This window comes from Chelonia mydas, chromosome 2 (genome assembly GCF_015237465.2).
Source record: "Chelonia mydas isolate rCheMyd1 chromosome 2, rCheMyd1.pri.v2, whole genome shotgun sequence".
Taxonomy (NCBI): domain Eukaryota; kingdom Metazoa; phylum Chordata; order Testudines; family Cheloniidae; genus Chelonia; species Chelonia mydas.
The window spans coordinates 213,134,887-213,149,450 of NC_057850.1; the positions used below are offsets into that span (position 1 = coordinate 213,134,887).

Below are 14,564 nucleotides of genomic sequence, written 5' to 3' on the forward strand. Positions count from 1 at the left end.
ATGGAGTCCAGGTCGAGGCCCAACTTAAAGTCATGCCCTATAACTGTACTTTAAATCAAAAGTTCTAATCAGAGGCAGATTTTTCAAGAGCTGGCAGACTATATGCACCAATTTAAGCTATTTAACACTTTTTTCTGTTTGTGAATTACTTACAGTCATGTTTATTTACTAATTTGTTCTTATTCAAAACAATTGGATGAAGGATTTTCCTGAATGCCTTTCAGTCTATAGATTGTTTATTACCTATTTGCCATACCTATTGCTTCAAGTATTTGCTAAATGGCATTGTTTCTGCTTCCAAATTGCATAGCTCACAATCTATCCCACAAAGAGTTTTTGAGACAGCTATGCAAGCACTTCTGGTACTTCCCTTATGACTATATGTGCAGAGAGTATCTTTCTACAACAATTCTTGCAAGCAAAAACTCACTCCTACAAGTATTTATGGAAATAAATAAAAACAGTTGCTAACATTTGTTTCTGTTTCCTGATCAACTCTTTTCTCTTATCTTCTGTTTGGTTGAAATTTCCTTTTTGGTAAAGTTCTGATCAGAATTGGTCCCATGTAGCATAAAAATGAGTTTGTAACTTTTATTAGACCATTTTCAGATTCTCTTTTGCAATATTTGTCCAATTGTAAATGGATGAATCTCAAAAGCAAATCAGGCCCTGATCCTGCAACTGATTCTGTGTGGGCAGTCATCTATGCCTGCATAGAGCTCTGCTGATTTCAATGGCATTCTGCATAGGAATAAGGGGCTGCCTGCAGAGACTCTCTTGCAGCTTTTGGGACCTAAAAGTCTGGATGCTAACTCCAAACTGTTTGGTCTTTAAACCAAGCTGAAAAATCTGAAGGTTGGGTTATTTTTTGAGGCTGTCAAGCTGGACTGTTTCAGCTACACTGGATATAATTGAGAGAAAAAACTTTTTTTGGTATGTTGGGAGCTTGACCTTGCCCAACCCAGGAAAAGCATAGTGATCCAAACCAGTTCTCAGAATGTTAATAATTAGGATTTTGATTCTGTAGCATACACATCAATGTGAGAATTAATAAACTGATATAATTTTCATTAGGGGGAACAAGGAGTGCCTGGCTTAAGAGGCCTGGAGGGACCACCTGGGAAAGGAGATGTTGGCCAAAAGGTATGAATTATTAATATCCATCTTTGAGAAACATAACAAAGGTAAATGTTCGTGTTTAAACACAGTTCAATGGCTGGTATAATTTTAATTTGTTATGGTCTTCCTTAAGTAATAGCTTCACCAGTTTAAATGTTTGCTCTCAATAGAACTTGAGAGTCCTCAGCATGAGTATGTGGCAGAATGAAATAAAAGTACTAAAATTAAAGTTCAAAATGATCATTGAAGTCAGTTGGACATAAATGTGCTCAGCTCCTTGGGGTCGGGGGTGGAAATCAGGCTTCTCTTTAGTGCCTAAAGATGGCTTTCGGAACCTAGAAGGATATATTCAAAAGGCACTCATGAGAGTTAGATATCTAAATACTTTTGAATCTTTCTCCCTAACTTTAGGCACCCAGGATTTTTTTTTTAACTATCAAGTGTAAAATCTTTGTAGTGATTTATGAACTAAATAATTATATTTGGGTCAGGGTGACCAAGGAGAAAAAGGATCCCAAGGGGATGCTGGTGCTACAGGATTACAAGGGTCTCCAGGACCAAAAGTAGGTTTGTTCCTTCCTATGCTCCTTTTTCTACACTATACAAACACCTCTGGAATTTTTACGATGTGAATTTATTGACGACTCTGAAGCTTTGAGTTTTTTTATGTTAAGCTGGCAAAACAGAAAAGTATATTTTCATCCTGCGCACTGAATGAGGCAGGGGTTCTGTGGAGAAATAGTATGTGATTATGTTATTCAACACTATCATTAAGGGGCCAAATTAATGTTGCAAAGGCACTGTTAATTCAGGCATTTCCTAAGCTTGGGGTGCTTAATTTTGCAACCTTAACATTCTTTTGATGTAGTTTAATGTATTATATATATATAGAAATATATATATATATATATATATATATATATATATATATATATATATGCCCTGCACACTGAAGCCATCCAGATCACACACACATACAGTAAAATAGCTCTGTTAGCCGAGAAAAGAAACAACCACCACCAAAAGAGTTAGCATTAATTTTTTTTTTCACATAAGTTGTTCAATCGGTGCTCATTTCAGACTTGAAGTTCAGTCTATGTTCCTCAAGAGGTTTGTTAGCGTTTGCAAATTTGAGGAAAAATAGATTGATTTATGTTTTTTCACCAAATATTACCCATTTGATCTGAAATATTTTGACTATTTTATACTAAGGGTTGAACAATAAATAAATTAGCACATACACAGGAAGTATTTACTTTATACTTATTTTAAATTGTTTTGTTATAGGGTGAGCCCGGAAATAAAGGCGCAGTTGGTAACCCTGGACCATCCATTCGTGGACCGCCTGGACCAAAGGTAAATGATCTGAGATTTGTCTGCTGGAGCCAAGATATTGAACATATTGCACTCAGTAACACTTATACTTCTCTATTCAAGTTAATTGAACTAAAGTTGCAATGGTAGAAATAAAGGCAGACCTAGTTAGTTTAATACAGATGTATGCCTGTCTTTTGTTGTATTGTGGTTTATTTCATAGAGGAGAATAACTGTTTTGTCATTTCATTGAAGGTAAATTTTGTCAGAATGACCCAGAATGGCCCGTAAAAGCTGAGACTTCATATGTATACTGAAAAAGCTAAAAGATTTATTTTCAGCCTTTTGTAATAGAATGCCACCCACCATCTCAGCAGGGGAGGAGGATGTTTGATTAGCCCAGCAGGGAAAAAAACCTCTGAGATTCTGGGAGGAGGGGTGGAAGGGAGGAATAGGCTTGGCTGCTCAGGGGCCTTACAGACTTTCCCCTTCCTACCCCAAAACTCACACTCAGATGTGCCTGGCCAAAGAGGGGGCAAGAGATTCTCCACCTCTCTCTACTATCATTGGGTAGGCTATGGGACAAGGGAAAAAGGAGAGTAGATTGTCTTAACTCCTCTCTTCCTGTACATTAAGCCCTCAGAGCATGCAGCAGCCATTTTTCTTTCATTGCTGCCCTGCCTGATAATGGAGGTATCATTTGAACTGTGTTTCCAAGATGCTGTGGGTGTGTCCGATTGCCAGTCTGAGATCGGGAAGGAATTTTTCCTTTGGGGCAAGAACAAAGTGTCATGTGGTCTGAGCTTTTGTGCCTTCCTTGCAGCATCCTGGAGGCCTAGTTGTAGGTTATTAGGGAATAAGGGCAGAAACTAAAAGTTAAGTTTACACATAATTTCATTGCAGTTTGGGGGCAGAGGCCAGCTCAGGTGAGAAGCTAAAAGGGGCAGCTCCCAAAGGTAAACATAAGTGACACACCCAGAAGATGGTTGGTGGACCCTATTATCCTGGAAGAAGAAGAGTAGCTCTCTCAGACTCTCTTCTTCATGTACCCTGGCGCCCCTCATGGTTCAGGGGAGGATAGAGGATTCAGAGGTCGGGTGAATTCTAGTGTCTGGTCTGAAGGGGGCCAACCCTGAATAATTATTTTATATTGAGGCCATTTAATATCACACTGGAACCAAAAAATTGACTGGTGTTATAATTTTGGGCCATTTAAATCCCATTTTCTTCCATCCTTGAACAACATATACAGTCTCCATTGTGGTTGTGATGCATTGTCTCTTGTTAATTTGCCACTCTTTGACTGGGCCAATGGGGTGTAGTACAAATCCCAGGATTCTGGCCTTGCTGCAGGTGATAGGAATGAAGATATGTCCTTCTAAAGTCCTTTCCTCCCTCCCCCACGTCAAACAGGCACTGCCACCTATATTTACAGTGAGTGAGGAGAATTCCTGTTACTGTTCCGAGCATGGAAAGGAGAGATATTTTGCTAGGAGGGCAGGCTAGACTATGCAACAGTGAAGCTTTTGATGGGCAGAGTCAAATCCTGAGGTTCTTACTGAATTTTTCCTCTCAGACAAAACTCCCATTCATCTCAGTTGCATAGTACTATGGCCTGGCTGCTAAGCCTATGGAAGTCATTCTCCTGATTTTACTTGGATCAGGCTCTCCTTTGAGTGATGTGATCTGACAAAACAAATTGCTTATGAACAGCAAGTTATTCTTTCAGGAAGAACTTTCTAGGAAATGGACAAACCTTTTTCTCATTGTCCCTCTATCACTTAGATAAGTTTCTTGTTAGGCCATCCACTATTTCTCCCTGATATATTGGGATGAATGGAAGTCCAGCTTCTCTGAATTCTTTGGCAAGCACAATCATTAGTAATTTTGTCCTGGAAGCCTCCCATCATTCCGCAGTAGTGAAGTCAGATGAAGCAGATGAAACACAATGAGTTTGCATACCATTCAACTCTGGGAGCATCCCAGGCCATTGTTGGCAAATGCTGTATATCAGACACCTGGACAGCTTTGGTAGCGTTCATTGGACAGTTATTTTGGAACCAAAAAGGTATGGATACAGTTCTTACTGTCTCTTGGCAAAGAGACAGTCTTCTGCCTGTTGCTGGCTTGGCTATAGTAACTTCAGCTGTACTTTTGAAATGAACAATTAGATAGCTGTCTTGCACTCTATGGAGTATGCTGTGTCCCCATAGTTTTGAAGTTGGTTGCAGCTCAGTGATTGCTTTATGTAAACAACAATCTTTTAGGAATGTTACTTGAGCTCCTACTGGTGCATTCCGTTGGTGTTGATAAATTGCAAACTTTCTGCTGAAAATTAAGATCTTTGAGAGATCCCAAAGAAGGGGGCGGGGGGAAATATAGTTGTTGGTCTAGGTTAAGCCTCAGTGGTACAAGGAGGTACTGCTATCTTAATTATGTGATAAAAGCTCAAAGCTAAGCTTGGTAGCACCCAGCAAACCAACTATCTATCAAGTCATCAGTAAGTACAGGTGAGAAATCCACCAACTATACCAAGCAATATTCAACTGAGACTCAAGTTTCTTTCTGGGGCTCCACAGAAGCCCCATGTGGGAAGTCTGCAACAGAGGGGAGCTGAATCACTGCAGTTTCTGGCTTTCTTTGCCACAGCCCCTTCCAGGACCAGCACTTGCCACTTTTGGGGCAATACTGACTCTCCTGTAGGGCATCTGGCAGGAGAGAGGTTTTGCCCACTTTGTACCAACACAACAGCTTTTTGGCAGAAGTCCGGTCCCCCGATTTACACTGGCAGTAGCAGGCATAAAACACAGGTGAATGTGGCCCATTGATTGATTAGCATTATTTTAACCCTTGTTCTTTAATGAAAAGAAGTGTTTGGAATTAGTTCTCAAAGGGAGAACTAGCACTTTTTGACATGTTACATTTTTTTCACAAAATAACATGTCAAGGGAGTTCAGTAGTGAGGTAGAAAGAGATTTTCCTAAAATGTTGGTAGCTTACTGTGTAGACCTTCAGTCACTGTCATTTTGGTGTCAAAAATAAGTGACTACGTGAAGCTGGTTCTTTTCTGCAAAACCTAGAGTGAAGATGATAAATAATAAATTGTTTTGTGTAGGGGGAGCCAGGAGCAACTGGGCTACCAGGAAGTGATGGAAATCCTGGAGATTCAATAATGGGACCAATGGTATGTAGCATGTTTCTTTATTTCATGTTTGGTTGAAAAGAAATGTGAGAAATATTAACCATTTCAAAGAAAAAAATATGGTTGAATGGTTTTGAAAAACCCAAACTGGCTGATACCTCAACCCCATCATTCCAAACTGAATGTAGTTATTTAATAAGCTTCTGACCAGTTTGAGAAATGTAAACAGATTAAATTACTCTCTCACACACCCAGCTCTGCAAAATCTCTACAACAGATCCCTCTTCTGGTCAAAGTTAGCTCCTCAAATTTCTCTATTTTTCGTCCTCTCGCTTGGTCTTTGTTCCACTCCTGTGAGTTTCACCCTCCACCCCACATTAAGGCCTGTCTGCACTTCGAGCTTGTGACAGATGTCAAACAGTTATAGTTGTGACTGTTAGCCAGGATGGGCAGGGATGGTGTCCCTAGCCTCTGTTTGTCAGAAGCTGGGAATAGGCGACAGGGGATGGATCACTTGATGATTACCTGTTCTGTTCATTCCTTCTGGGGCACCTGGCATTGGATACTGTAGGAAGACAGATTCTGGGCTAGAGGGACTGACCCAGTGTGGCCGTTCTTATGTTCACGTGTTGCAACCCCAAGCAATCAAAAAAGTTATGAAAATTTTAAAAAATTTAAAAAAAACTTTTGGGCTCTTTATTTGCCTACTGGTTTTGGAGCCTGAGACATACCAGGGGTACAATCCAGACAAGTGGGGGGCTGTGTCAGTCCTGCTCTACAACCTTGAGTGCCTTACAATGCCATGCTATAGTAGCTTCCATGTAGGCTGCTCACAAGCAGCCTTCCATCATGCAAGGCACACCTGAGTGCCTGTGTGTAACTGCAGCCTTCCAGCTATACCTTGGCTCTCACCAGCCTTGGTTATACTGCAGGTGACCCCAACATCCCCCCAGTACCAGATCTTCCCCCAGAAATATCCTGTACTGGAAAATCCACACCCAAGTGACACAGTTATACTGACCGAACTTCCAGTGTAGACACCATTATGTCAATGGGAGGGCTTCTCTCATTGACATAGCTACCGCCTCTCAGGGAGATGGAGCACCTATGCCTAAGCTCTCCCATTGGCATAGATAGCACCTTCACTAAGTGCTACAGGGTACAGCAGTAGTGCTGTAAGTGTAGACAAGCCCAAAGACTATGTGAAAGGATATTGCACTTTGTTTTTTTCCTACCTGTTTGAACTTCCTTTGTTTTCCCTTCCAACTCGATGACTCCATTTACTGCTTAAATGCTAATTAAGGCAAGCACACATTCCTTTGTTTAGGACAGACCTGTTTGCCAATTTCTGTTTGGGCAGGGCTGTGGGATTTGAAACATGTGTTGATAAAATCATACAGGGGAACTTTACAACTTCACATACAATGTTGCCACACATTTTACCTGAACAATACTGACCAGCAAATTATGAGTTTTCAAATGATACCTTACAAGGCACACTTTCTGAACAAAGAGTACAACAGTAGTGTGTAGGGTGTGAATACAGGGGTATATTCTGTCCCAGAGCCTTTAGGGGGCATTTGGTTCAAATTTTCAAGCTTTTATCTGTATTTATGAGGGCGAGTGCAAAGGAGTCCATTCACCACAAGTGCCCTCCTTACGGCTAGGTCTGGGAATTAGCTCTCATCTCAGCGCCCTGCCATCAGTTGCTTGCACTGTAATCCCTCCCTCATTCCATGACTCGGGATGCTCCCTCTTCATGACTCAGTCCTTTGGCCAGGACACTATATAGTCCACCCCTTCTTGGGTAACAAAGTCCTACTGAACAAACTGTCCAGATGCTGCCTCAGATGGTCTGATGTTCCATCTCTAGGTCCTGTGCCACTTTCTCAGTGGCTAATAGGGTCCCTGGACTGTAACCTGGAGTATTGGTGGGCCTGGTTTCCCCTATGACTAGCAGTATAGGTCTGCTCAGTCTCAGATCTTGTTGCTGTTTCCCTTGGTTCCTTCCTACCCCACCTCTCCATCTCCTTGTCTATCTCTGGGTTTACCACTGGAGAGTCCTCTGCTCACAGTGGCTACTTCACCCTTCTCAGCCTTTTGTCAGACTCCCCAGGCCTTACTCTCCCCCGGATCGCCTCCTTGTCCCTGGCCAACTCCCTTTCCCCCCAGGGAGTGACTGCAGACCTTCTCCCTGCAGCCTTCTTCCCCTTGCGCACCCCCTCTTTGTGGCATAGCAGACACTCTTCCTGATTCTATGACTACCATGGACTTGCACTTTTCCTGGTATTCTTAAAGAATCGCAGAAGAGCTTTTTTTTTTTAAATGGGCCCTGTTTTCCTTAGATTCTTGATAGATACTGCAAGGAAAATTGTGTTACTGTAAGGCCTCTTAGTTTTTTATACAAACACTGCCTTCACTGGTAGAGTCTTTACAATTCCAAAGGATATGATCTACCATTTCCTGAACATTACATGTTACGAATAATTCATCTTTGTGCATATTAATTAGAAATAAATTACTATTTAATCCACAATGCCCTGTTAGAATTCTAAATAGAGCCCTTTTGCTCTTCCTCTCAGGATCTTGGATTATAATCTACATTTTCAACTGTTGGGCATACTTCTCGAAATTCCTCGCCCCCCCTCCCCTCCCCGCCTTTTGTTTCATTTCTCCACAGTTTGTGCCATTCCCTCCTTAGCTCATTTTTGATTAGGTGTTTAAATTCCAGTTTGCTTCAGGGGATTCCTAGGTCAACTTGTTTGTGTTTATTAGCACTGTTCTGGTTCATCAATTTATTGACTGCTATCCCTGTATGCCCCAGCATCCAAGCTATTACTATGGTTATATCCAGTTGCACCCAGTTCAGTAGTTAGCAGTAATATTTCATCAAGAATATCATTTCCACTGTCAGACTTACCACTGTAAATTGCCTGCAGCCCCAATAAGGAGGCAGACAGGATGGCCACAGCAGCACACACATCCAAAGCCCAATTTAGTGCTAACGTAATCTCTGTTAGCTCAGCTGTGAAGACGATACAAAGTTAGTTTTATGGTTTTCTTGAGTCTGAGTGAGGGCATGCAGAAACCTGTTCCCACTCGTCTTGTTCCCTCCTCTTTTGAGCCATCTGTATATATCTGGCAATAGTGTCCGCATTTATCACATATATATTGATTTGCTAAATCTTGTATATTTACCAGTCTTCACCTTTAATTTATTTCATTATATAATTCTATGTCTATCTCAGGGGGAATGGTTTACCAATGACTGAGTATTTTCCCATAGCTATAGATTTTGGTCTTGTTCAATCATTTCTTTTCATTACAATCCTTTATCCACTTCTGTACCCAACTTACATGAGAGATTTTGAATTTTTTGTCCTACTCAGCCTCCACTTAACTCTCAGCAATCATTATATATTGGCTTCATGTTGTCATCTTTGCTGTTTCCTACTAATTTGGCCTAAGAGGCTAACTCTAGGAGTTTCATTCTTAGAAAGGTAGGCATTTCACTAGCTGCTTTTTGGAGACTTAGTAATGAAGGCACCACATGTGCTCTGCAATGCCTGTGCTTGGATATAGTCCAGTTTTATCTGTATTTGCTGCTGATCCAAAGGCCTAGCATCCATACTCAATAATTGGTCTTGTTAGTGCTTTGTACAGCATTTCCACCATTTTTTTATCTGCTCCCCAGCATGTTCCAGAGATACTTTTAAGTAAGAAGAAAAGGAGTACTAGTGGCACCTTAGAGACTAACCAATTTATTTGAGCATAAGCTTTCATGAGCTACAGCTCACTTCATCGGATGCATGCAGTGGAAAAGACAGTGGGGAGATTTATATACACACAGAACATGAAAAAATGGGTGTTATCATACACACTGTAAGGAGAGTGAATTCTACCTTTGCACTTAGCTTTAATATTTTCAGTATGGTCCATCCAAGTGAGCTTTCAGAGTAACAGCCGTGTTAGTCTGTATTCGCAAAAAGAAAAGGAGTACTTGTGGCACCTTAGAGACTAACCAATTTATTTGAGTATAAGCTTTCGTGAGCTACAGCTCACTTCATCGGATGCATACTGTGGAAAGTGTAGAAGATCTTATTATATAGACACAAAGAATGAAAAAATACCTCCTCCCATCCCACTCTCCTGCTGGTAATAACTTATCTAAAGTGACCACTCTCCTTACAATGTGTATGATAATCAAGGTGGGCCATTTCCAACACAAATCCAGGTTTTCTCACCCCCCCCCCCACACAAACTCACTCTCCTGCTGGTAATAGCTTATCCAAAGTGACCACTCTCCTTACATTGTGTATGATAATCAAGGTGGGCCATTTCCAGGACAAATCCAGGGTTTAACAAGAACGTCTGAGGGGGGGTGGGGGGGGGGTAGGAAAAAACAAGGGGAAATAGGCTACCTTGCATAATGACTAAGCCACTCCCAGTCTCTATTCAAGCCTAAGTTAATTGTATCCAATTTGCAAATGAATTCCAATTCAGCAGTTTCTCGCTGGAGTCTGGATTTGAAGTTTTTTTGTCGTAAAATAGCGACTTTCATGTCTGTAATCGCGTGACCAGAGAGATTGAAGTGTTCTCCGACTGGTTTTTGAATGTTATAATTCTTGACGTCTGATTCGTGTCCATTTACTCTTTTACGTAGAGACTGTCCAGTTTGACCAATGTACATGGCAGAGGGGCATTGCTGGCACATGATGGCATATATCACATTGGTGGATGTGCAGGTGAACGAGCCTCTGATAGTGTGGCTGATGTTATTAGGCCCTGTGATGGTGTCCCCTGAATAGATATGTGGGCACAGTTGGCAACGGGCTTTGTTATGTTATCAAATATCACACCTAAGAATTTGTAAGTTTTCCACTATATTTATCTGTTGGTCATCTTTTTGGATTTTCCTTGATGTGAAGATCATTTCCTTAGATTTGCCTATGGATAATTTGAAACTCCCCATTTCCTCATTCTGCACTTCTCTGAAGTGCATCATTGATTCTCTTGGCAGCACTTTCAAGGTTTCTGCTTTAAGTCCATTTGGCAGAGTGATCAACAAATAATGTGATCTCTATTTACCCCATTAGGGAAGTCATTTATCATGATGTTAAAAAAGGTTAGGCTAATTATGCTCCCTTGTGGAGTTCCATTTGCAACTCAATATATATTAGAATAAGCTTTCCCTATTTGGACTTAAGAACATAAGAACGGCCATACTGGGCTAGACCAGTGGTCCATCTAGCCCAGTATCCTGTGTTCCAACAGTGGTTGGTGCCAGATGCTTCAGAGTGATCTGAGTGATCCATTCCTTGTCATTCGTTCCCAGATTCTGACAGTCAGAGGTTTAGGGATAGTTGGAGTATGGGGTTGCGTTCCTCACCAGCTTGACTAATAGCCATTGATGGATCTAGCCTCCATAAATTTATCTAATTCTTTTTTGAATTATACTTTTGGCCTTCACCCCATCCCCTGCCAGTGAGTTTCACAGGTTGACTGTGTGTTCTGTGAAGAAATACTTCCTTATGTTTGTTTTATTAATTTCATTGGGTGACCCCCAGCTTTGTGTGTTATGTGAAGGGGTAAACAAACACTTCCCTATTCGCTTTCTCCACCCCTTTCATAATTTTATAGACCTCTATCACATCCCCCTTCAGTCGTCTCTTTTCTAAGCTGAACAGACCCAGTCTTTTTAATCTCTCTTCATATGGAAGTTGTTCCATACCCCTAACCATTTTTGTTGCCCTTCTCTGTACTTTTCCCAATTCTAATATATCTTTTTTGAGATGGGGCCAATAGAACCGTATGGAGTATTCAAGGTGTGTGCATTCCATGGATTTCTGTAGTGGCATTATGATATCTTTTGTCTTATTATCTGTCCCTTTCCTAATGGTTTCTAACATTTTTGGCTTTTTTGACTGCTGCTGCATGTTGAGCAGATATTTTCTGAGAACTATCATGATGACATCAAGATCTCTTTCTTGAGTGGTAACAGCTAAGCTAGATCCCATTTTTTGGATATATTAGTTAGGATTATATTTTCCAATGTGCATCACTTTGTATTTATACTATAGTTGTATAGTTCTGTTGCTTAAGAAGTTCCTTACCCACCGAAACATTTTTCCCATAACACGCATGGAGGCCACCTTATGCAGTAGTCCCTCTCTCCATTATAGCCTTTTCCTGTCTCCAGTAAGGTTCTGATCATGAATTATTTGGTTTATCATGCTTTTCTGTACTTCTGTCCCTTCCCTAACAATATGGTCAATCGCACTTCGACCTCTTTGGAACCCACTTTATGTTCCATCTATGAACCTGTTTCTTTCTAGATGTGCTACTAATCTCTGTTACCATTCTGTCCGTTGTTTTACCTAAACATGCTGTGAAGGCAATTGGTCTGTATGCCTCAGGTCTTGAGAGCAATTTACCCGGTTTCCTCACTGGGACAATAATCACATGTTTCCAGTTTGCAAGATTTCACCTTTTTGCCATATGTTATTATATAATTTTAAGTATCACCTTGTGACATTGTCTAATTAAAATATAACCATGCAAATGATACAAAAATATAACTCAGGGCCAGAAAGGGTTAAACAGCTTGCAGGCTGGATGACCCAAACCCAACCTTTAAAGTCATGTTTAAAAGGTATGCAAATGGTAATTAGGGCCATTCATGCTAAATAGGCAATATAGGCAAACCTGTATTGTTAGAACTGATTCTAGTTGTGTGTATCTTAAATGCTACCTGTCTGTCACTATAGCTAGTAATTCAGAGATCAAAAGGGAATATTAACATTTAGATCAGGGGTCTGCAACTTTCAGCACGTGGCCCATCAGGGTAATCTGCTTGCAGGCCGTGAGACATTTTGTTTACGTTGACTGTCCGCAGCCACAGCCCCCCACAGCTCCCATTGGCCGGGAAGAGCAAAGCACAGCCAGTGGGAGCTGCAGGGGGCCTTGACTGCGGATGGTCAATGTAAACAAAAATGTCTCGTGGCCGGCCAGCAGATTACCCTGATGGGTGGCATGCCAAAGGTTGCTGACTCTGATTTAGATGAATCTTGGGTGAAGTAATGTCATTGTCTATATATCCCTTTGAAGTTTGTAATAAACTGCCTAGTGGATAAATTGCCCTATGTTAATTTGTGTAACTAATTACTGGTGGTGTTTAGAAAACAGAAGGACACATCAGAAGCCTCTTGTTTACCCAGGACTGTATGGTCAAGTGGATGCTAGAAAACTGTATAAAAGACCATTGGGTACTGATTCTGTCATCTCAGATCTGCTTGAGGCTTCATGCAGGGGAAGCTTAAGCCATAAGGACTGAGATCCCAGTCCTAAGCTGGAACATCCTGCAATGATATTGGACACAGGTTATAGTCCAATGAACTATATCTGAAAGAACTCTTTGCAACTATAAAGCTCACTATCTCGGCTATGAATCTGAACCTTAAGAATTGAACTCATGTCTGTGTGTATATTGATCTTTTAACCTTACTCTTTTTTTTTTAATTTAGTTTAGTTAATAAGAATTGGCTGTAGCATGTATTTGGGTAAGATCTGGAATATTCATTAACCTGGGAGGTAATGTGTCCAGTCTTTTAGGATTGTTAGAACCTTTTCTTTTATATGATGAAATAAGATTTTCAGAAATCTGCATCATATTTGACTTCGGTACCTGGATGGAGGCCTGAGGCTGGGTCACTTCAAGGGAATTATGTTGTTTGGACTTCTGAATAACCAGTAAGGTATAACAGAAGCTGTTAGTGCTGGCTTGGTAAATTTAAGTATTGAATTATCCACCAGCTTTGGGGTTTGTCTGCCCCATTCTTTGCAGTTCACCTTAATTGAGTGATCTCTGCTGGCCCCCACTGGGACCCCAGTCACACACCCTCAAGGTTTCCTTGCTTAAGTGTTTAAGCATTTCAAAACTTCTTTCATTCTTGCCTTGTGCAGTGCTTTTGTGCCTTAATACTGCTTTTTGGAGTTCTCTGTACCAAAGTTTTCATTTAAAACAACATCCACATCCTCCTCCTGCCTCTTCATCATCTTTAATCATTAACAAAAATTTCTTCCTCTCTCTAATTTCTATCCTCTGATCCTTGTCATCACTGACTTTTTGAGACCGGGTGGCCAGAATTTCCGCTTTTTCTTTGTTGGAGCTTATTACTCCATGTCCTGCAATTGCAATGCTTGTCTGTTGCACTCGATGAAGTGAGCTGTAGCTCATGAAAGCTTATGCTCAAATAAATTGGTTAGTCTCTAAGGTGCCACAAGTACTCCTTTTCTTTTTGCGAATACAGACTACCACGGCTGCTACTCTGAAACCAATGCTTGTCTTGTGTGGCTTACCCTTTATTCCATTCATTTTCCTAATTTGTTTATATACTTCTGCTGTATTGGTATATTTATTTACTACCCACAGTGTATTCTCCATTTTTCTCTTTTTATAGTCCTTTATGCAACTGCCTTACTTGCTTCGTATTTCATTAAGTCCTCGCTATTTAGGGAATTTTTTGCTGTCTTGTATGCCTTATTCTTCTCCCAAATTACTATTTCACATTCCTTGTTTCACCATGGAATGGTTTTTCTATCTTTAGGTAGTGTTGGCATCCTAGGAATAGTTAAACTAGCTGGTTTTATGATTCCCTTAGTAACATTATTACAGAATTCCTCAATATCTTCTCATTTGCTTTTTTTTTTTTAAAGAGATTCCAAGTGAGGATATTATCCTCATCTTCTGTATTACCTTTTCCTTGATATTTAATTATGTGAGGAATTGGTCACTAGCCATTCCCTCCTCTGTAAATTTCCCAGCTATGGTTATACTTGCTATTACTAGAAGCTAGTCTCAGATCCAGGCATGAGAAGCTTCTGTCAGCTGTACTGAATTTATTCTCTTCAAATAATTGTTCTAAACATTCTATCATTATAATTTTTTACTTCCTCACAATCTGTTCTGACTATTCAGATCACCACAGAT

The 14,564-nt window shown here is 40.6% G+C and overlaps 1 protein-coding gene across 2 annotated transcripts in view; it reads left to right on the top strand.

Annotated features, from left to right (window-relative positions):
* The window catches only part of COL28A1 (collagen type XXVIII alpha 1 chain), a 117,295-nt gene that overhangs the window by 60,420 nt on the left and 42,311 nt on the right, over nt 1–14,564 (top strand). For both annotated transcript variants that reach the window (XM_043541156.1, XM_007063101.4), the window contains exons 20-23: nt 1,075–1,143; nt 1,611–1,682; nt 2,407–2,475; nt 5,549–5,617. In XM_043541156.1, the coding sequence (XP_043397091.1) occupies nt 1,075–1,143; nt 1,611–1,682; nt 2,407–2,475; nt 5,549–5,617 (279 nt within the window). The remainder of the gene's footprint in view (nt 1–1,074; nt 1,144–1,610; nt 1,683–2,406; nt 2,476–5,548; nt 5,618–14,564) is intronic.